We start from the raw sequence: 23,576 nt of genomic DNA on the forward strand, positions 1-23,576 counted from the left end.
GCGGAGCAAGTAAGCCTGTGTGCCACAACTACTGAAGCCCACGCGCCTAGAACCCGCGTGCCACAACTACTGAAGCCTGCACGCCTAGAGCCCATGCTCCGCAACAAGAGAAGCCACCGCAGTGAGAAGCCTGCGCAACGCAACAAAGTAGCCCGCACTCGCCTCAAGTAGAGGAAGTCTGCACGCAGCAACGAAGACCCAATGCAGCCAAAAATAAATAAATAAAATAAATAAATTTTTTTCTAAAATAATTTTTAAAAAGCCTATTTAAAAAAGAGGAAAAAGGACACAGAGCAAGCTGAAGGATCTCCCAATGGCAAGAACTAGAACATATTTAGCAAAAAATATAGTAACGGATTATAGCCCAACGAATGACATAAATCTTCACCTGTCTATACAGATAAAAACAAATGGTTGAATAAATAAATTGGGAGAAGGGACAAATCCTCCGTACAGAAGTCCTATTAATAACAGTAGAAGAAGTTAATGTACTTCAGCCAAATATCACCAGCAACACACTTGTAGTAGAACAATTTGGACTTTAATAGTCGTTGCAATGAGGCAGAGTGCACACCATATGGGAACCATAAACTGTTTTAGTAAAAGGGTATTAGGAAGGAATTATTGGATTTGAGCTTTGGTTAGTTCATTTTGCAGAGGTTCAAAGGCAGCTGAATTTAGTCTGGATTGGGTGTTGTTAAAAAAAAAAGACAGCAGTCACTCATATCAGCTGAGAGAGGGATATTTCTAATTTTGAGAGTAGCAGAACAACCTTGTTTTTGTCCCCACTTATGCAAAATTATAAACTGGTCTTGCTTGTCTTACATCATCATAGTCACAAAATGACCTTGTCCACTTGGTATTCAGTGAGATTGTTTATGTCCAACAGGAAAACAGCTCTGTTTAGCTCTGAGCACCAAGACAGCTTTAATGGACAGCCAGGCTCTAAGTGTCAGGCCAGTTCCCTAATGTCAGAGGCTGCTTTATACTTTCTCAAAGGAAGACAGAAATTTAAAACCACCATTAAAACACCAGAGTAATCACTGATGCAGGCAAGATCCACAGATGAATGCTAAATTGGTGGGTGATACTATAAGGAGACACAGAATGTTTTACAGCCTCAAAGTATTCTTCTGCAAATATTTATTAGCAACTGTAGTGGTGCTGCATCTACACTGGTAGCACCAGACTTGGAAGAGGTGGAGCACGGAGCGTGTCTGTGGCCCCTCTCCAAACATGAAGGCTGTGTTCCCAAGCCTGGTGCAGTGTCCTAGGCATGGGATAGGAGTGAAGGGCAAGGGTTTCCAAGGAAAGGAGCTGAAAGGCCTTATATTTTTTAAATGTTTGTATTCCTTAAGAATTTAAGAAATTTAGAATTTAAATTTTATAACTTCAAAATTGGGACTTCCCTGGTGGTCCAGTGGTTAAGACTCCACGCTCCCAATGCAGGGGGTCCGAGTTTGATTCCTGGTTAGAGAAATAGATCCCGCATGCCGCAACAAAGATCCCGCGTGCCACAAATACTACCTGGCACAGCCAAATAAAAAATAAATAAATAACTGATTTAAAAAAAACCAACTTTAAAATTGTCTTTTAAGTGCTTATAGCTTGAATCCCTATGAAAGTTATTTATTGTAATATGAATGCCATGGATATGGACTTACTTTGTTCTGGCACCTACCTCATTGTTCTAACGAGGTTACTGAATGTCCTTTTTCCACTATTGAAACCAGCTCTGATACACAATATGTTCTCACTTTCTTTTCTTCCTGGACCTGAACTTTTATTGCACAAGGGTCAGTTGTTAAATATTTTAGCAGTAGCATACATGTTAATATGGACACATTGTTATGCATTTTCAATTCTTTTCTAATCATTACTAAATATTTTTATTGTGATGAAAGTCACAATTTTTCCTTTAGGTTTAACAAACAAAAAATACAAATGTCAAAGAGAAAAACACACATAAAAAACTTTTTTAGAATTCTGATTGGAACTTTAATTTTATTATTTTCATCTAGGAAAACACTACTTATTAAAGCTTCTGAAGTGTCAACAGATTAAAGTTTTATAACTTGATTCACAAAATTGCACTTACTGATAACATGAATCCTTTTTTCTTGCTAATCAAAACTTAACCACATTTTATCATTGTCATATAAAATAATCAGTGTTACAAAATATCAACCAAGAAAAGTGTGCGTGTGTGTATTTATATACAAGTATAATCAGAGGTTTCTAATTTGGTTCTAATTTCAGAAGCGTGCACACAAATTTTAAGCAAGTTCATCCCTAGGAAATGCATAATTTGCATGATAATCATTTCCTTATTTGAGTTATGTGTACTTTCAGTTATTGCTTTTTCTTTTTTCCTCAGAAATAAACTCTGAGGATTACAGATCCTATTCTTTTATGTTAATCATAAGCTCCGTTTTCCAGCATTTGTTACATTTTACAGTTTTATTTACAAAAGCTGTTTATATATGATAATGTTAATTGTCTATCAGGACCCACAAAATGGGGGCCCACATTGCAAATCTAAACCTAAGTTGGCCTGCACTTATGGGACACATATCATAGTCGAGGAAACTTAACATACACCAATCACAATCCTCCAACTCAGCTCTAACTAGCTTACTTTAACATAGAAAATAGGACCTGCCTTGTACGAAAATCTCCGACCTCCTAGCCAGCGATGTCCTGTTTCTATGCTGCCTCCTGCCCAAAACCCCTCAGAATTGTGTTCCACTGCTTGTTACGAGAGGTAGACATTCTCAACATTTTACTATATTTGCCTTTTCTAGTTATTTTTATTACAAATATATAATACAATGCTAAGTACTTTAACATGCATTTCTAAAAAAAAAGAGTAAACTTACATAATCCCAATATTATAACAATTAACAAAAGTAATGATAACTTCCCTTAATGTTTCCAATATCCTGTCCATATAAAAATTTCCACAGTTGTTCCCAAACGGCCTGTTTTCTCCAAGGAGGATCACTGATCGAGGACCACACACTGGATTTGCTGTACTATCAGAGTTTAACACATGACCTCTGGGGCTTTGGTAGAATTTGAGCGTCATTCATCAGTACAGACTGTTAACTGTATCTTATTGCTCCCTAACTCCCACCCCCTCTACACACACCCACACACACCCCCAAAATTTGCGAGTGCTTGCAGCGTTTATGGGAAACGTAGTCTTGAACGTTTCCGGTTATCGAGAAGCATTCTGGGAACGGATGTCGTGGGCTTTTCTCCGCGCTGGTGAGGTAACCCAACTTTTCTACTTCCGCCCTTTCCCGACTGGCGGGCGCGGAGGCTTTGCGCCTGAGGTGAGGACGTTTTAGGTCTGGACATCCAGCTTGAAAGGGTAGGCTTGTGCCCCGGGTCAAGGAACAGCAAGTCCCGGAAACCCCTCCTGCCCCAACGTGGGACTCCCACCGCCTGTCTCCGAGCCCTCTCCGAGCCCGGCCAGTGGGTAAACCTGGGAAAGGTGAATGGGGGCGGGCTCCGGGCCCGTAGGTGGGTCTGAGTGCTGGTCAGAAATGCTCGGTGCGGCACGGGTGTGGGAGCTGACCGCAGCCGGACCTGGGAAAGTCCCTTGCCAGCAGTGGAAGGGCAATGCACGTTTATAATATTGACCGTGAACCTGCCACGAAGCACGCGCGGGCGGTGGGTCTGAGTTGAGCTCCCGAGCTTAGGAGCCAAACAGATCGAGTAAATTCCTTCTCTGTTACTTGGGCATAAGTCAGGTTTCTCACCTAAAAGTAAGGTTATTTAATAACTGTTTCGTGGCGTTGTTCAGAGAGATAAGTCTTCACCGGTAAAGCATTCAGCCAAGTGCTAGGCAATAAGCACTAATAAGTAGTAGTTAATAAGCCAACATATAATGTTGGCTCGCATCATAGTTAGCAGACACTTTGTTCTTTTCATTTAGTATTTAATCCTTACAGCCACCCTATTTATAGGTGTTGCAGCTATCACAGCACTAGCAGAGTGACTTGTCCCCAAATCCCCAGGACTGTGATGTAAAGTCAGTGTGAACTGAATCTCACTCTGTGACAGGTGTGTTTACTCTGGGATTTGTGGAATGTTTCCAGAGCCTCTGGGTTAAGACTAAGGCTCCTGGAAACTTCTGCACTGTCCAGGCTGTCTCTGTCTTCAGAAAGCACAGTCTGATGTTCTAGTGCAATGCTGTCCAATAGAAAGAGAAGGTGTGCCACGTATGTAATTTTAAATGTTCTAATAGCCACGCTAAAAACTAAAAAGAAACAAGTGAAATTAATTGTAAGAACATATTGTGTCTGTCTCAATATATCAAAAATGTTACTTCAACATGTGGCAGGAGCCACATTTCAAGTGCTCGATAGTGGGATGTGGCTAGTGGCTACCATAATGGATAAAAGAGTTCTAATGAATTCCAGGAGAATCAAGTTTAAGGCCCTGCACTGGTGGTTCCCAACCAGGGTGATTTTTGGTTTTTTTTTTTTTTTTTTTTGCTGTACGCGGGCCTCTCACTGCTGTGGCCTCTCCCGTTGCGGAGCACAGGCTCCGGACACACAGGCTCCGCGGCCATGGCTCGCGGGCCCAGCCGCTCCGCGGCATGTGGGATCTTCCGGGATCGGGGCACGAACCCGCGTCCCCTGCATCGGCAGGCGGACTCTCAACCACTGCGCCACCAGGGAAGCCCCCAACCAGGGTGATTTTGCTCCCCAGAGGACCTTTGGAAATGTCCAGAGACATTTTTGGTTGTCACAACTGGGAGAAGTGCTACTGGCACCTGGTGGGTAGAAGCCAGAAATGCTGCTTGACATCCTACAATGCACAGGACAGCACCCCCTCACCCCCGTGACAAAGAGTTATCCAGCCCACAATATCATTAGTGCTGAAGTTGAGAAACACTGCTCTATATGAAAGTTTCAACTAAAATGCATTTGTTTCCTAGGCCTAAGTCTCAGCATCTCTGAAACAAAGCAGCTCTTTTGTGGCAGAAAGGTGGGGACAAGAGTCCCATCTCAGAGGGGCCACCCTCATCAGAGCTTCAGAACAGATGCAGAAAAACCCAGAAAGGAGCAGGTTGTGATTCGCTCCAAGGTGATTAAGAACTAGATCTTAATCACCTTGCCTAGAGAGAGCCAGACTTGGTGATGTCACCACATCCAGAATCCGTCACAGACTGTGTGACCATGGAAACTGTGGATCAGCTTGCAGAAGGTGGTGAGCAGGGGTGGAAAGGGATGGGTGACTGATATACTGCACAGGTAAACCCACAGCCAGAGTCAAGGAAATTCTGTCTTCAGTCCTTAAATAACCCCCCACTTTCTTCATTCTTCTCTCATTCTTTCCAGATTCTGAGCTACTGTCACGCCGTGTTCATAACTCGTGGCATCTAGAGGTAGGCTGTGGCTTCCTTTATCCTGAACATATAGAATCACAAAATGATAATATAGGAAAAGATTTCTACTTCTGACTCTTAAAACCTTAAAACAAAACACTGAGCTTGAGATGTATGTCCCCTGGTCACCCAGGACAGAGCTAGGAGCAAAGCTCAGTGCTGTTCAAAGCACAGCACTGTTCATTCTGTCACAGGTAAGTCACTAAAAGTGTCTTATCAAAAGTCTTTTTGAGAAATTGCAACAAATCAGAACAAAAAGATTTAAAAATATTTTGTCATTATCTTTTTGTTCAGAGTTTTCTGTTGATTTTCTAACTCAAGGTGTAAATAATAGGATATTAATATTAATCCTCTGTTTTAGTTTTTTGTGAATTAGTCAGAGAGGACATACATTTTTTTAAATCAATAGGAAAATAATTTACAGTCACCCAGTGAAAAACAGCAGGGTTATATCTGCATGATCATATCAGAGATGTACATATTCAGGGACTGCTGTCTCTATGTGGTGCTTCCTGCTCAAGGATCAACAGAACATTTTTCCATAGAGAGACTTTTTTCCCAACTGGTGTGATGAGATTAGGCAAGTGAATACAGAAGCTCACCAGACCTTTCCTGACTCCATCCCTCTTTTCTTTACTCCCAGCTTATTCTTCACAGTTCTTTGCATTCTCTCAGGAGCAGCAGAAAATGAACATATCTCAGGTGAGTTGTTCATTAACACCTTTTTTTATAATGGATTGTATAGATGGTTAATTAACATGGCAAAGTAGATATAGGAACGGATCAGAATTATTCAAGGAAGATAATAGAAAAGCAGATGAATAGCACAGCAGAGTTGTCATGTGGATAGATAAAGGTCCTCTGATATTACAGATTTTCCAAAGTGCAGCTGCAAATTTCTTCTGACCTTTCTGATAGCCATGGCAGAGAGTTAGGCAGACAATATTTGTTTAAAGAATTACGTTGATGAGAAGCTTAAACCAGACATTCCTCATGGAATTTAAAGTCATCAAAGTCAGGAGAAATGTCTTTGTTGGTCTTCATGTAGGTCACAGTGCAGATCTTTCCAATGACAACACTGAAAGTAAAGGGCATATTGCCAAAACAGGGCTTTTGTTAAAACAGGTGTTTGGATAAGTAAAACAGAAGTTGAGTTATCCTGTTGGATCCAGGGATAATTCTTAGACTAACTAGAGGTCAATATGAATGGCTGTATGTTCACGTCCTAAAAAATATTCCTCTCAAGTACCTGTCATAAACAAGTTGTTTAGCAGACAGTTTAAAGTGCTGTTCTTTGGCAAATGTTAACCACACTTTCCATTCATACTTCAGTCCACTGCATGAAGCCTTGGTGTCTCTCTTCATATGCCTGTGATCTGCACTCACCAGTGACCTAATTACAGTCAAATCTAATGGGTCTTGTGTAGTCCTTACCTCACTAGACCTGTCTCAGTGCCTGACTCCCCCCTCTCTGTGTCTCTGGAAGGTCTCCTGCATTAGTATGTGTGACACCCTCCTCTGCCACTCTCCTGCCTCTTGTTTCTTTCATGGAGTCATCTTCCTTCTCCTGCCCTTTCACATGTCTCCTCCACAAGTTTCTATTCTCACTATTCTTCTAACTATTCTTCTCGACTCATTTCATCCCATTTCTGGTTTTAGCAATGATGTATTTGCTAGTCTCCCAGATGAGGCTCTGCAGCCCACCCTGACCAATGGCACTTTTTGTGATGATGGAAATGGTCTATATCTGCATTTCCAAAATGGTGACCAGTAGCCATATGTGCCTCTTGAGCAGTTGAAATGTGGCTAGAGTGGCTGAGGGACTGAATTTTTAAGGTTTAAATAGTCATATGTGGCTACCGTACAGGACATAGTTGATTCAACATTTCTCTGTAGGTATCTAAAACTATCTCCAGCTCAACTGATTCAAAGTAAAAGTCAACATTCACAGCCCTTCCCAAACTAATCCTCCTCATCTTTCCCTATAGATGGTACCACCCCATTCAGCCAGGCACCCAAGCCACAAAAAATGGAATGCATGCTTGACTCCTGTTGCGCTCTCTCTCACTCTCTTAACTCCTGCCACATCTGGCCAATATCATGTCTAGGTACTTTTCCTATTTGTGTAGATCAGAGATAACAGCAATTTTATATGGTTCAATTTAATGTATTTTAAACGTATTCCTCTACTTTATTCCTCCTCTCAACTGAACTGGTGGAATAGCTTCTTTACTGATCTGTCCCACCTCTTTCTTCACCTACTCAGGCACATCTTTCACATGGGTAGTTCATCTAAATGCTAATGAGGTAATGTATCATGCATTTGTAAATCACCTCAGTGGCCTCTCATCCCTAAATAATAAAATTTCCGATTTCTCAGAATAACATTCAGGTTTTGGAGGCATTACAGATTTCATTTTGTCTTTTTACTTTATTGCTGCTCTGACTTTCTTGACAGCTATTTATTGAGTTGCAAGGAGGTGACATGTGCTATAGTTACAGCTTAAATAATACAAATACTTTTCTTTCTTAATAGTATTTACAATCTAGTGGGAAATATGACATTAAAAATTCAGTATATAACTTTAAAGCAAAACCAAACCTCATTTAGTTTCTTAAACACATCCTAGGGCCTCCCTGGTGGCGCAAGTGGTTGAGAGTCCGCCTGCCGATGCAGGGGATGCGGGTTCGTGCCCCGGTCTGGGAGGATCCCATATGCCGCGGAGCGGCTGGGCCCGTGAGCCATGGCCGCTGAGCCTGCGCGTCCGGAGCCTGCGCGTCCGGAGCCTGTGCTCCGCAACGGGGGAGGCCACAACAGTGAGAGGCCCGCATACCGCAAAAAAAAAAAAAAAAAAAAAAAAAAAAAAACACATCCTACTGTTCCTGACTCTTGCCTCATATCCCATTCTCATTGTCTTCTCTGGATTGACCAAATCTTCATTTCATTCACCTGGTGTTGTGGACTGATTTGGGTCCCCCCCAAATTCATATGTTGAAGCCCTAACCCCCAATGTGATGGTATTTGGAGATAGGGTTTTTAGGAGGTAATGAAGGTTAAATGAAGTTGTTATGTGTGGGAATCCTAATTCGATAGGATTGGTGGCCTTATAGGAAGAGGAAAAGAGAGAGACTTCACACACAGGCACTGAGGAAGGGCCATATGAGGACACCTTGAGAAGGTGGCACCTGTAAGCCAGGAAGAGAACCTCACCAGAACCCAACCATGCTGATACCCTAATCTCCAGCCTCTAGAACTGTGAGGAAATAAATTACTGTTGTTTAAGGCATCCAGTCTATGGTATTTCATTATGGCAGCCAGTGCAACTGAGTCACCTGGCTCTTTACTTTCTTTTTCTTTTTTTTCATTTTATTTTTAATTGTAAAATGTAGATAACATAAAATTTACCATCTTAGCCATTTTTTAAGTGTACAGTTCAGTAGTGTTAAGTACATTCATATTCTTGTGCAACCAATCTCCAGAACTCTTTTCATCTTGCAAAACTAAAGCTCTATATCCATTAAACAGCATCTCCCCACTCCTCCCTCTCTTCAGCTCATGGCAACCACCATTCTATTTCTATGAATTTCACTGCTCAAATAGGTGGAATCATATAGTTTTTGTCTTTTTGTGACTGTCTTATTTCACTTAGTATAAAGTCCTCAAAGTTAATCCATGTTGAATCATGTATCAGAATTTCCTTCCTTTTTAAGGCTGAATAATACTGCCTTGTATGAATATACCACATTTTGTTTATCCATTCATCCTGTAATGGACACTTAGGTTGCTTCCACCTTTTGGCTATTGTGAATAATGCTACTATGAACATAGGTGTACAAATGTCTCTTCAAGACTCTGCCTTTAATTCTTGTGGATATATTGCTGGATCATGTGACAATTCTATGTTTAATTTTTCAAGGAACTGCCATACTGTTTTCAACAGTGGCTGCACCATTTTACATTTTCACCAACAGGGCACAAGGATTTCAGTTTCTCCAGATCCTTGTCAACACTTGCTATTTTCTGTTTTTCTCATAGTAGCCATTTTAATGGATGGGCGGTCTGGCTCTTTGCTTTTGACCTGTCATGAGTCAGCTTTGGTTGCCTCATCCAGGAAACAATGCTCTTTTTTTTCCCCCTTGTCTCCCTCTGGGCTAATTTCCAGTCCTCTTCTGAATCTGCATAGCCCTCTGTCTTTCACCTATCTGCACTTCATACATTAGTGGAAATTACCTGATATGTGTTTGTCTGTCTGGTTAGACCATTAGCTTCAAGATCTGGAACCACCATGGGTTCATCTTCGGAGGCTTTCAGCTTTCCTAGTTGAGATTGCTCATTAAACTCTGTTCCAAATAAAAGATCATCCCCTAAGTATATGGAACTGGGCCACCAAGAGAATATGGATTTATATTCTTCTCAGACCACCACTTCATTTCTTACAAGATAGAGCCCATTCCGTTATTATCTTCTCTTTTACAAACCTGTGCACACTTGTTCTGCTTGTGACAAATAGGCCTGTTCTGAATGAAAGGCTTTCCAAGAGGAAGTTTTTCTGACTTTCCCTCTATATTGTGCTTCCTCTAATATGTTGTCATTTAGCCTCTTAACCTTTAAGATCATATCGCCTCTGGATTCTTTTCGTGCTTATAAGAAGGACTAAACTTCTTGTGGACAAATACAGTCCCCTTGAAGGAGGTAATACACAGGAGATACTGGGAATAATGTGAAGATTTCTTCCTCATACATGGGAAACAAAGTCAGGATTAAAGGAATTAGTTGATTGATTGATCATTTGAATTCAGTGAGTATCAGGATTTGCAGTTTGTCAAAGAAAGGACAGACTGGTGGTATAGGCTCAGTTGATCAAAGGTGGATAGTTGAAAAGAATTGTGTCAGTCCTGAAGAATGGGTGGAATTTTGTTGCAGAGTATGGGCAGGTTACTGCATCTTGAAAGAATAACATCAAGTGGACTAAACAAGGGATACAAGGTCCAGTAAGAATCTTTGCCTATTACACTTTGGACTTCCTCTCAGGGAACACTAAGAGAGATGGAGAAATCTTGGGACCAGACTAGGTGTATTAGTTTGTTATGGCTGCCATGATAAAGTACCACAGACTGGATGGTTTAAACAACAGAAATTTGTTTTCTCACGGTCTCGAGGCTGAAAGTCTGAGATCAGGGTAGACAGGCTTGGTTCCTTCTGAGAGCTGTGAGGGAAGAATCAGTTCCAGGCCTCTTTCCTTGGCTTATAGATAGCTGTCTTCACATAATCTTCCCTCTGTACATATCTGTGTCCAAATTTCCTCCTCTTATAAGGACACTAATCAAATTGGATTAGGGCCTACCCTAATGACCTCATTATATATAAAATAAAAAGCCTATCTCCAAATACAATTACATTGTGAGGTACTGGGGGTTCGGACTTCAATGTATGAATTTTGAGTTGGACTAAAGCCCCTAACACTAGAAGTCCTTCGATGCCATCCTTAAGGGTTTGATGTCATCATGAGTTCTAGCATATGATATGGGGAAGAAATTCATGTAATAAAAGCAATTTTGTTTTTAATGTGGAAGTACTAGCAGAATGGGAAAGACATGAAAGGGGTAAAGTAAGTCCATGTGACTCCAGAGTTTTTCTCATAGGAGGGCAGAATGGTGATCCCTGTTGTAGAAGTGTATGAGAGCTGAGATTGTGCATAATTTCATATATTTTTAAAAGTCATTTATATTTCTTTTTTGTGAATCAGTCTTCTTTTTTACTAATTTTAAAGGCTTCTTAATTATTAAAGAATTTTTTAATTATTAAAGAATTTATCCTTTTATTCTGACATATGTGACAGATATTTTTCCCTATTTCACTATTTGTCTTTGGACACTTTTTGTCCAGAGTTGACCAAGTTCTTTCATTTTTACTAGTGGCATTTTGAGAAATTGTTAAAATATAGAAAGATACAAAGGGATAATGTAATAAACCTTCCCTAATTATCAACTATAAAATGTTTTTAAATCTTTAAAAATTTTTTACTTATTTATTTAACTGAGGTACAGTTTTAATACTAGTAAAGTGCACTCTAATTGTGAACTGAGTGGATTTTTACCTATGTATATACATATAATTTACCACCCAGATTAAGAGAGAAAACATTTCCATCATCCCTGAAGTTTCTTTCCTTCCTTCCAATTTTCAGTTAATAATAACTGCCCCCTTCTGCAGAGGTAACCACTAATCTAACCTCACTTATCAGGAAAAAAAGTATAAATTCATTTTCAACACCATATAAATGGAAGCATACCAATGCATACACTTTTTCAGGGGAAGGGGTGGTCTGTCTTTTTTCTCTGTACATATTTTTAGATCATCAATGTTGCTATGTATTTTAATACTTTTTATTGCTGAGCAGCATTCCATTATATGAATGTACGATGGTATGCTCATTCTCTTGTTGGTTTTTCATTTGTGTTTTTTCCAGTTTGGGACTATTATGAATAAAGCTGCTGTGAACATTCCTTTGTGTCTCTTGGCATATCTTCATTTCTCTTGGTTATACAAGTAGCTTTCTAAAGTGGTTGAACCAATTTATACTTCTATCTGTACCAAATTCTCACTACTGTTAGCCTTTTTGATTTTAGCCATGTGTAGTGGTCTCTTATTGAAATTTATAATTTGCTTTCTGTGATAAATACTAGTATTGAGCACCATCATTTGTTTTGGCCATGTAGATATCTTTTATGTAAAGTAACTGTTCAGTTCTCTATTTTAATTGAATTACTTGCTTTTATTGATTAGTAGGCATTATATCTATATTATCAATACAGGTCATTTGCCAGATGTATGTATTGCTAATGTTTTTGCATTCTGTGACTTGACTATTTCTAGTGTCTTTTGATGAACTAAGTTATGAAATTTAGTAAAGCTCAATATCAGTGTTTCTTTAATGGTAGTTCTTTGTGTGTCATGTTTGAAAGATCTTTCCCTACTCTGAGATCATGAAGATATTCTCCTGTGTTGTTAGTGGATGCTTGATTATTTGAGCTTGATTCACCTGGAATTACTTTTGTGTATGGTACAAGGTAAGTGTCAAGGTTCATATTTCCATATGGATATCCAGTTGCCCTAGCACCATTTGTTGAAAAGACCATCCTCTGTCCACTGAATTGCAGCAGGGCTTCTGTTGTTCAATCAAGTGAACCAGTCAAGTGGTCTATATCTAGACTGTATTCTCTTCCTTTGATCCAGTTATTTCTCTTTTTACTAGTACTTCACTGTCATAATTACTGTTATATTTCAGTAAGTCATGAAATAGGGTAGGCCTTAAAGTTTTACTTCTTAAAAAACTTACTGGCTAATTTTGATCCTATGTGTTTTCATAGAAATTTCGTTTCCACTGAAAATCCTGCTGGGGTTTTTTTAAGAGTAGAGGTAAAGTCTGACATTTCATTAGATTTACTCCTATGTATTTGATCTATTTTGATAATGTAAATATTTTTAAATTTCATTTTTAGTTGTTGGTTTATCAGAATACAATGGATTTTTAAGTATTGATCTTATATTTAGCTATTTTTTAAATTCGCTTATTCTAATAGCTTATTTTGGTAGATTCTTTTGGATTTTAAATACACATCATGTCTTGCAAATAAAGAAAATTTTACTTCTTCCTTTTCAATCTTTATGTCTTTAATTTCTTTTTATTCTTCTAGTACCATGTTGAATACAAATGATGATAATAGAAATCTTTTTCTTCTACCTCACATGAGGGGGAAAATACTTAATATTTCACCACTGAGTGTGGTTTTAACTTTAGAGTTTTTGTACATGCCCTTCATTAGAATGAGGAAGTTCTCTTTCTGTTTTTAGTTTGCTGAGAATTTTTACTACACAGAGGTATTAAATTTGGTCAAATGCTTTTTCTGCATCTGGTGAGGTAACAGTATAATTTTATTTCTTTATTCTGTTAAAGGGGTGGATTATACTGATTGAATTATCAGTGTTTAACCAATCTTGCATTCCTGGGATGTCTCACACCTGGGTCTGAAGTACTATCCCTTTCATATATCATGCACCTTCTTGGTTAAATTTATGCTTAGTATTTACTTTTTATTCTATTCTAAGTGGAATTGTTTTCTTAATTTTTTTATTGTTCATTGCTAGTGTTTAGAAATACAGATGTTTGTGTGTTGATCTTGAATCCTGAAAATTTGCTGAGTTCATTTATTAGCTATAACTTTTTGTAGATTTAGTGTTTATGTGTTATATATATTTATATATTAGATTATGTAGTCTGACTAGAGGTGGTTTTAATTTTTTCCTTTCCACTTTTATCTTTTTTTCTTTTTCTTGCTCATTTGCTCTGGCTAGAACTTCCAGTACAATGATAGAATTGGTTACAGTGGACATCCTTGTCTTATTCCTGAACTTTGGAGGAAAACTTCCTGTCTTTTAGCATTGTGTATGACGTTAGCTGGGATTTATCAAAAGTGCTTTTTATTGTGTTGAGGAAGTTCTCTTTTATTCCTAGTTTGTTGAGTGTTTTTATCATTCGTGTTGGATTTTGTCAAATGCTTTCTCTGCATCAATTGAGATGATCATGTGGTTTATTTCCTTCATTCTATTACTGTGCTGTTACATTGATTGATTTTCCTTTGGTGAGCCACTCTTACATTCCTGGGATAAATCCTGCTTGGTCATGGTGTATAATCATTTTAATATACTACTAGGTTTGGTTTGCTTGTATTTTGCTGAGGAGATTTACATCTGTATTTCTAAGGAATATTGATCTTTAGTCTTGTGATTTCTTTGTCTGACTTCAGTTAAAAGCAACTCATAGAATGAGTTAGGAAGTGTTCCCTCTTCTATTTTGGAGTGAGTTAGAGAAGGGTTTGTGTTCATTCTTCTTAAATGTTTGGTAAAATTCACCAGTGAATCCATCTGGTCTTAAGATTTTCTTTGTTGGGAGGTTTGTAACTACTAATTCAGTCTCCTTACGTGGAACTCTTCAGATTTTCTATTTCTGTTTGACTCAGTTTTCATAGTTTGTATGTTTCTAAGAATTTGTCCTTTTCAGCTAGGTTATCTAGTTTGTTGGTGTACAGTTGTTTATAGTGCTCTCTTATAGTCATTTTTCTTATATGGAGTTTAGCATATGGTTCAGTAAGCAAATGAATGGGTCCTGATTCTCCCTACAGGTACCTGTCTCTCTCCTGATTTCAGATTGTTTGCCATGCAATTTCATTTCTCTAATGAGTTCAAAAAGACATTAATTTTCAGTTCGCCAAGCTTTGTTCTTGTAAGATGTTAGTATTGCTCTTTTCAGCTTTCTACACCTTTGAGCTAAAATCTAAAGCCACACTGTGTGATTGTAATTTTTTCTAATTTGGCGAGACTTACTGTTTTTATTTTATAATATGCAAAGTGTACCAGAAAATTATTTATGTTATGATCAGATTATCCTTTATATTTCAGTTAGTCAAGTTGGGTAATTACATCATTTCAGTCATCATTTCAGTATCAGTGGTCAGCAAACTTTTTTGGTAAATGTCAGATAAATAGGCTTTGTGGGAGATATGGTCTCTCTTGGAACTACTGAACTCTACAGTTTTAGTCTTATAGCAGCCATAGATAATACATAAACAAATGAACATGAACTGTGTTCTAATAAAATTTTATTTTCAGGAAAACAGTGTGCCAGATTTGGTCTTTGGCCCATAAGTTTCTGACCCCTGTTCTAAATCTCTCTTGGTTTTTCAGTCTGCTTGACCTGTGAGTTACTGAGAGAGTTGTATTAAAAACACTAATTATAATTGTGTGTCTGTATATCTAATTTCTCTCAACTATTGTTTATATATATACAATATACAGTAATACTCATTGTTCTCAGTAGTTCTGTTCTGTAAAGTGGCCATGAACACTGAATTAGCAAATACTGAACCATTGCTCCCAGGGGAAATACAGGATTAGGTTCCTGCAAGCTCCTGGTCACAACATTTTGGTTACTCAATCAATATGTAACCTGGTTATGTGTGTTTCTGTTTAAGAACATCTTATTTAGTAATATTGTTGATTCATGAACATGAACTAACAGCCAACAGCACCATAATTAATGCTTGAACACAGCCTATTAAACATGCTTATTTTCTGCATAAGGCATATCACAACGTTTTTGCACTTAGGGACACTAGATAGCACTTCTTTTTCTTTTTTTTTAAATATGGAATTTTATAAACTTAGTTTTATTTATTTTTGGCTGCATTGGGTCTTTGTTGCTGTGAGCGGGCTTTCTCTAGTTGCGGCAAGCAGGGGCTGCTCTTCATTGCGGTGCACAGGCTTCTCATTGGGGTGGCTTCTCGTGCGGAGGATGAGCTCTATGCACGTGGGTTTCATTAGTTGCAGCACGCGGGCTTAGTAGTTGTGGCTCACGGGCTCTAGAGCGCAGGCTCAATAGTTGTGGCACACGGGCTTAGTTGCTCCGTGGCATGTGGGATCTTCCTGGACCAGGGCTCGAACCTGTGTCCCTTGCATTGGCAGGCAGATTCTTAACCACTGTGCTACCAGGGAAGTCCCTAGATAGCACTTCTGTACTACACAATGGGGCCATTCTAAAATGTGAAACCACCAAGAAATAGCACAAAAATGAAAAAAAGTACTAAATAGACTACAAAAAGGATATGATTACAGTACAACAGCTGAAACAAGAAGGCAAGGCATTATCTTGTTCAGACTCAGCTGGGAAAACGTGTATTGGGCAAATTTTTTATCATTATGTGAATGTCTGCAAATGACTGCAAAATCACAAGTACTGATTTGGAAGTTAAAAGTAAATTTTAGTGAGTAGGTGAATTTGCAAATACAGAATCTGAATAATGAGAACTGACTGTATTTGGAAGCTGTGTTGATATGCTGTATTTGGAAGCATATCAATTTATGTTACATCTTCTGTTAAAAGAATCATTTTATCATTATATATATATGTGTATGTATATGTGTATATATATATATATATTTCATACTTTATTACATTCAGGTCTACTGCTTTTCTTGTTAATATAACCACATCCATTTTCTTTTGGTTAGTGATTATGTATACATCTTTTTGCATCCTTTTCCTTTCAGTCTTCATACATCCACCTCTATAAATTGTGTTTTCTTTGTTGTTATTTTTATGCTGTCAGTCTTTCCTTTAATTGTATTCGTTAGTCCAGAGGTTGGCAAATTTTTTCTGTAATGTGTCAGGTAGTAAATATTTTCAGTTTTGATAGTCATAAAGTCTCTGATAAAACTGCTAGGCTCTGCTTGTTTTTGCATAAAAGCAGCCATAGACAATACAAAATTATTGGGGGTAGGGGGGTTGCTGTGTCCCAATAAAACTTTTATTTTAAAAAGTGGCAAGCTGGATTTGGCCACAGGTCATAATTTGCTGACCGCTTCCCTGGAGCATGCCCAGGGTAGTAGAGTGGGATGAAAATTGTAAGAAGTGTATTTATATTTTTTTGCTAAAAAATGAATTAAAAAAACAAAAGTTTTACTAATATACTTATTGAGAGTACAAGTATATAACTCATAAATACATACAAATTAAGTTATTAATATTTTTACTAATTGAGCACCTCCAAAGTATAAGCTAAAATTAGATCCAAAATAGGCATCCTTTATATTCATTTGTTTAAGCTCTTTACGGTAAGCATAAGAACTGTTTTCATGCGTATTTTCTATGTCATCTAATTCTAAACCCAGATTAAACAGAAATGTACTCTTGCAGGCATCAGTGTCATTCAAGGACGTAACTGTCGAACTCACCCAGGAGGAGTGGCAGCAAATGGGTCCTATTCAGAAAACCCTCTACAGAGATGTGATGCTAGAGAACTACAACAACCTAGTCTCAGTGGGTGAGCATATAAGCATAACTTACCCTCATAACACCATACAGAAGGCATTTCCTTTTTATGCATCAGTACACATGAATACTTTAGATTTTAATGTCATTTAGGCGTTTTATTCAGGAATATAATGTAACCAAGCCCTACTGAGGAATAGAAAGTGTTTGACTGCCATTGCCAGCTGCCAATGATAGATTCAGCTGAGGGCCTTCAGGATGCTGTTCCTGAAGCTTTTTCCACTTCTGGAGACTAAAAAGCTCATGATCTGGCTTAAGTACTCAGTTGTTGCCTGTTTACAGGGAACTGCATTTTCAAACCAGAGGTGATCTTCAAATTGGAGCAAGGAGGAGAGCCTTGGTTCTTAGAGGAAGAATTCTCAAACCAGAGCCATAAAGGTGAGTTACTGAGCACTAATAGAATTCTGTGGGGTAGTTAGACTCCAGAAGGGCAGTTTAGCAGTGAACACCTTCATATTTCAAGATTTTTCTTATAAGTCCCAAAGGCACAAAAAATACCAGTCAAAAGAGAATGATTAGTAAACTTGACTACATAAAAATTGAGAATTTTGTTTATAAATGATACCATTAAAAGGATGAAAAGACAGGCCACAGAGTAGCAGAATAGATATACAATACAAGTAACCTAGAAAGGATAAGTATCCTGAAAATGTAAAAACTTCTGCAAGTTTATATAGGAAAGCATAGCAACTCAGTGTATGTGAAAGACTTTATATATAGGAGCTTTCAAACAGCTGTTAAATCTTTGAAAATGTGTTCAATCCCATTACTTTTCACAGAATGCAAAATAGAGTATAAGGTGAGGTAAATAATATGTATAGCATAAAATGAGATTAACAAATCTGGCAATGGCAAATCATGGTCCTAATATTAAAGACCCTTATTTATTGACTGAAAATGTAAACTGATAAAACCACTATGAAATCAGGAAGATGTTATCAAATAGTTAAAGTTTTACACACCTGTAACCAAGTAATCATTTTCCCACTGTATACCCTATAAAAAGGCATGATTGTATTCTCTAGAATGAATAAAACAGTATTTATGGCAATATTGGTTATTTTTGCCAAAATTGGGCTCATCAACAATAGAATAAAGGAATAGTATTTCTTAAGGGAGAATTATACAGCTATATGAAATCTTATACAATGATTGCAAACATAATATTAAACAAAAAATATAAATATGCATGTATGGTTACATTTATGTAAATGGCAGAAACAAGCAAAACTCAATTACATTTTTAGGAATTAATATATAGGTGGTAAAACTACAAAGAAAATCAAGGAAGTAAATATCAGGAGAGTGATGAACTCTTAAGCATGAGGAAGTTGTTACCAGGCAGGGATTTTTGCAGAGCCGTTTATGTTCTGTTTCTTGACATGGTTTCTAATTCGATGAGTGTTCACTCTATACTGTTAAATTGCACATATAAGTTTTATGCAAATATAAATTATGTTTCATGCTTAACAGAAAGTTACAAGATGAACCAAAAGTAAAATAGTATTCACAGTTCATATAAGCCAGAAAGGATGGGCATCTAGAATGCATAGGAATTCGGGTCTTTGCAGTAAGGTCTTCCATAATACCTCATTTAAAATTCCACCCCTCATATCAAACTGAAATGTGGAAATTTAGAATGAAGTGATCAGGTTCACTTATCTGCAGTTTTGTTAGATGGAATAAGTCAAAGGTATCACAGCCAGAGTTGAGCAGTGAATCTAATTTAATTACAAGAATTGATTTTCCTTTTATCAGTCTTATACTTGTTTGTATTTCTGTGACTCACAGCTGCAAGATGGGTTTTATCCTGAGCTATAAACCTCTTCATTTAATCATGAGGAGGTTGGTGCTATCAATTTAATTTGATTTTGAAAGACTGAATGGAAATAAGGAATGATATCAAATTGAAGTATGAAGACTCTTGAGGATTCTACCAGTAGAACCTAGATAATGTTGGACCTCTACTGTAATTTACTTCCTCAAACCAAACCATTCTCCTGTTGGGCCTAACCCATCAATGCTTATTATCTCCTAATTTTCTTGTTACTCTACTTAAGTTTATAACCCCCTGTGTTGTATTAATTATCTGGTTTTCCTGCTCCCTAAAATCATCACTCCCATAAAAGTCTAATTTCTCTCCCTTCTCCACCCAGGTAGGAAAATCCAGCTTATCACAATCCAACTACAGATATATATTTATAACCAGTTTCCTCTCTAATTTTCACTGTATCAATATTATTTTTTAAAGGAGGGTGTCTCTCTCTCATACACACAAACCCACAAATTAATCTTGAGAAACCAAAAAATGAAATGCAGCATAGGCTATATGTTTATAAGCCCCATCCATAAGAATAGTAAGATTCAAAGTGTTTTCAATTTTTCTGTTTTAGAAGACTACAGAGATGAAAATCTAATCAAGAGGAACAAAAAAATCAAAGACAAACACCTGCAGCAAGTAACATTTATAAATAATAAACAGTTGCCTAGAGAGGAAGAAGAAGTTTTGAGAAAACCATTTAATCTGCACATAGTTCCTGTTTCTTCATCAAAAATGTCCTGTAAATGTGACTCATGCGGAGTGAATTCGCAAAGTATTTCTCAATTTATCATTAATAGTAGAACCTACTCAACAAAAAAAACAGATTGTTATAAGGTACATGAAAATTTGCCTTTCAAAATTAAGCTTGAAAGAACTCATACTGGAGAGAAATTTTATGAATATAATAAAAATCAGGAAACCCTCAGTTATAAGGAAAATCTTCCTGAACATCAAAAGTGTCAAACATTGAAGCAAGCTTTTGAATTTAATGGGATTGGAAAAGCCTTTTATGTTGAGGCTGGATGTGTTAAACATAAGAATACTCATACAGGACAACAATCCTGTAAAGATGGAGAGTTTAGGAAAAACTATGACAAGACAACTCTCTTTGACCACGAAAGAACTGGGACAGGGGAGAAACACTCTCATCTTAACCAGTGTGGGAAATCCTTCTGTGAGAAGTCAGCTATCAAGGAATACAATAAATTTAACATGACTGTGAAACACTGTGAATGTATTACAAGTGGGAATAATTTCAGCAGGAAGTCATACTTTACTCAACCTCAGAGAACTCTCACAGAAGAGAATCCATTGGTATGTAATGACAGAACACAAACTGGAGATACACACTTTGAATGTCATGAAAATAGGAAGTCTTACCAGAAAGCCCACAAAGTACGCCAGAGAACTCACTATGAAGTAAAACCCTATAAATGTAATGAATGTGGGAAATCCTTCTGTCAAAAAGGACATCTCATTCAACATCAGAGAACTCACACAGGAGAGAAACCATTTGAATGTAATGAATGTGGAAAAACTTTCTCCCAGAAGTCACACCTCAGTACACATCAGAGAATTCACACAGCAGAGAAACCCTATAAATGTAATGACTGTGGGAAAACATTTGTCCAGAAGTCAACCCTCAGGGGACATCAGAGAATTCACACAGGAGAGAAACCCTATGAATGTTGTGATTGTGGAAAATCTTTTGTTCAAAAGTCAACCCTCAGAGATCATCACAGAATTCACACAGGGGAGAAATCCTTTCAATGTAACGAATGTGGGAAAACTTTTGGCCAGAAGTCAAACCTCAGAATACATCAGAGAACTCACAGTGGTGAGAAAACTTATCACTGTAAAGAATGTGAAAAATCCTTCTGGCGAAAAGACCATCTCATTCAACATCAGAAAACACACACAGGAGAGAAACCATTTGAATGTAATGAGTGTGGGAAAACTTTTGCCCGGACATCAACCCTCAGAGTTCATCAGAGAATTCACACTGGGGAAAAACCATTTAAATGTAATGAATGTGGGAAAAAATTTGTCCGGAAGGCAATCCTTAGTGATCATCAGAGAATTCATACAGGGGAGAAACCCTTTCAGTGTAATAAATGTGGGAAAACTTTTGGTCAGAAATCAAACCTTAGAATACATCAGAGAGCTCACAGTGGGGAGAAATCTTATGAATGTAATAATATGGAAACTTGCCTAAGAAGTCAACCCTAAGTGTATACCAGAGAATTCAGGGAGGGGGGGAAATCAAATTGATATAATAACTGTGGAAAATTCTTCTGACTAAGAGACCAACCTATTTGACATCAGAAAATTCACAAAGGAGAAAAACCATATAAGTCTGAATATAGGAAGAATTTTGCCCAAAAGGCAACTCTGAGAGTGTATCAGAGAATTCACACAGGATTTCTTTCAAGGTGCTCTGGAAACCCTGTTGGATGGAGTCATGCCTTGTTAGATAACTCATATCACATGTGCTGGTAATCTTCTCATTAGTAAGAATTTGATAGCTAAACTAAATTTCCCTATCTCCCTTTCATCTAAGTGGGGCTTTGTGACTGGCTAGTAGACTGAGAATGCTCATGTTGTATGCCACACCTAGTTCTGACTTCCCTGGTCCCAGCAGTATCTCAGTCATACATGGAATAGTAGCAACTATCCCTTAGAGAGGAAATGTATCCCCCACTTTGCTGCCTGAAGCAAAGCTGCTGGCTCAGTAGGACCCTCAACTCATAAGTACTCTAATTGGGCCTGTTTCACTGATGGTTTTGCTAGTTGAAACCACTTGGACACTGTGACTGTTCAACCTCAGTGCCATTATGCAGACCACAAAGCTAATGTGGCCGCTCCTGTCACTGGGCAGAACACAAAGATGTTCTCAACTCTAGCCAGTATTCCCTCTGATGAAACTTGGTGCGTTTTCATTGATTCTTGGGTTCTTACTGTACCTAGCTATCTGACGTGCCTGTTGTAAAACTATAGGCATATAAAAGCACCCCTGTTTGGTGCTGTGAACTGTGGGGGGAAAATCACAGCTGCTGAGCACAACGTCTGGGTTTTTCAACTAGATTCACATGGTAAAGAGACTATTCTCTGATAAGACTGACTGGAATCAAGTTGCTGATCAAGCCCCCACTACCCTGATTGCCAGCATTGCTACCTGAATCCACATCATACTGATGGCAAAACATTTACCATTTTACCCTGGATACAAAGTAAAGGTCTGTATATATCCAATGTTTCCTTTGGTGTCATTTGATACAAGAATGTAGTTTTTTTCTTCTGGATTAGTAGCCAGTGCTCCATATGCCATTTGATTCATCCCTTTCCTACTGATTTTAAATATCTTCATATACTAACTTGTCATTTGTAAACATATTGCATATGACTGACTACTCATGACCATATTAGTAACAGATTCTCCTTTTATGAACAGGGATGGCACATACCTCATATTAGCCAAAAATACCCTGTCTTTCTGGCCTGATACTGAATGTTTCACTGAAGGGTATTTGAATCAAGTTTAGAAAAGGAGAATACCTCCTAGGACTTTGGAAATGAAACATCACAGACCAGTTACATTGTTACTCCAGAGCTGCCAGCAGCATTGTGAAGAAGATTCAACTGCGATAAGAGAAAATAATGTCCAGTTAGTACTATATTCCCTGAAAATCAAGAGATTACTGTTTACTCTGTTTTTATAATTGTTGGTAATATAAAGACAGTCATTCTTTCATAAAATTTCTGTTTCTTAAGATGCGTAGAATCATCTCCTTTACACCCCCTTTCGTATATCATCTTTTAGGATTATGATTGGATTTGCTATTAAGTGCAGGACTATCTACCCTCCAAGATGGAACCAATTCACCCAAGTGGCCTGAATGGGAGGCCAGGTGACAAAGTCCCCTGATGGCACTTAGGCTGTATCTGCTGTCTCCTTGGTGGGGAAGCCTCTCCAGATAATACATTATCAACTGGAGACCATGGTCTATGCTGTAGTCACGAACGCTCCATTCTCCGTGCCTGGTTTATCTCCTTTCCAAGTATTAACTTTTATTCTGACAGATGGGTGCCTTATCTAGAGACACTGGCAGAGTCAATTTTCTGTCTGCCTGCCTACTAAGGGTCTTCAAGCTAATAAAAGAAGCCTCCATGAAGGCAGGAATTTTTATCTGTTTTGTTCATAACGTGTCCCTCTACGTATTGGGCATTAAAAAATTATGAAGAGTCCCTCTACGTATTGTGCACTAAAAAATACTTGTTGAAGGTAGAATTATCAAAGTGATATCTGAAAATTTTTCCTTTTGATGCTTCAAATTATATTTTGAGATTATTCATTATTTATTATAAATAGTTAAGGAAATTATTGCTCTAAGTTCCCACTCAGACTCTCCTCTTTTGGATATTTTCTAAAATTGCTAAGAGAAAACTCAGTATTCAGAAGTGTTCT

At 37.8% G+C, this 23,576-nt stretch overlaps 1 protein-coding gene across 12 annotated transcripts; it reads left to right on the forward strand.

Annotated features, from left to right (window-relative positions):
* Positions 1 to 3,268: 3,268 nt before the first annotated feature.
* Positions 3,269 to 23,126, forward strand: ZNF510 (zinc finger protein 510). 12 transcript variants are annotated; one of them, XM_060101862.1, is made up of 7 exons: positions 3,269 to 3,338; positions 4,952 to 5,223; positions 5,355 to 5,401; positions 6,045 to 6,103; positions 17,155 to 17,281; positions 17,572 to 17,667; positions 19,683 to 23,125. In XM_060101862.1, the coding sequence occupies exons 4-7, from the start codon at positions 6,089 to 6,091 to the stop codon at positions 21,338 to 21,340; spliced, it is 1,896 nt and encodes a 631-aa protein (XP_059957845.1). In that variant the 5' UTR covers positions 3,269 to 3,338; positions 4,952 to 5,223; positions 5,355 to 5,401; positions 6,045 to 6,088; the 3' UTR covers positions 21,341 to 23,125. The 12 variants fall into 12 exon arrangements, with proteins under 12 accessions (XP_059957845.1, XP_059957850.1, XP_059957839.1 ...); XM_060101867.1 differs by having other exon boundaries at positions 3,280 to 3,528; positions 19,686 to 23,126; XM_060101856.1 differs by having other exon boundaries at positions 3,280 to 3,528.
* The last annotated feature ends 450 nt before the right edge of the window (positions 23,127 to 23,576 follow it).

The sequence above is a fragment of the Mesoplodon densirostris genome, chromosome 6, assembly GCF_025265405.1.
Source record: "Mesoplodon densirostris isolate mMesDen1 chromosome 6, mMesDen1 primary haplotype, whole genome shotgun sequence".
Lineage (NCBI taxonomy): Eukaryota > Metazoa > Chordata > Mammalia > Artiodactyla > Ziphiidae > Mesoplodon > Mesoplodon densirostris.

Coding starts and splice junctions, on each gene's coding strand:
- ZNF510 (XM_060101868.1), top strand. CDS start 5,154: ATGTCACCACATCCAGAATCCGTCACAGACTGTGTGACCATGGAAACT. Junction 5,224..6,044: donor GGATCAGCTTGCAGAAGGTG/GTGAGCAGGGGT, acceptor CTTTACTCCCAG/CTTATTCTTCACAGTTCTTT. Junction 6,104..17,154: donor AGAAAATGAACATATCTCAG/GTGAGTTGTTCA, acceptor GTACTCTTGCAG/GCATCAGTGTCATTCAAGGA.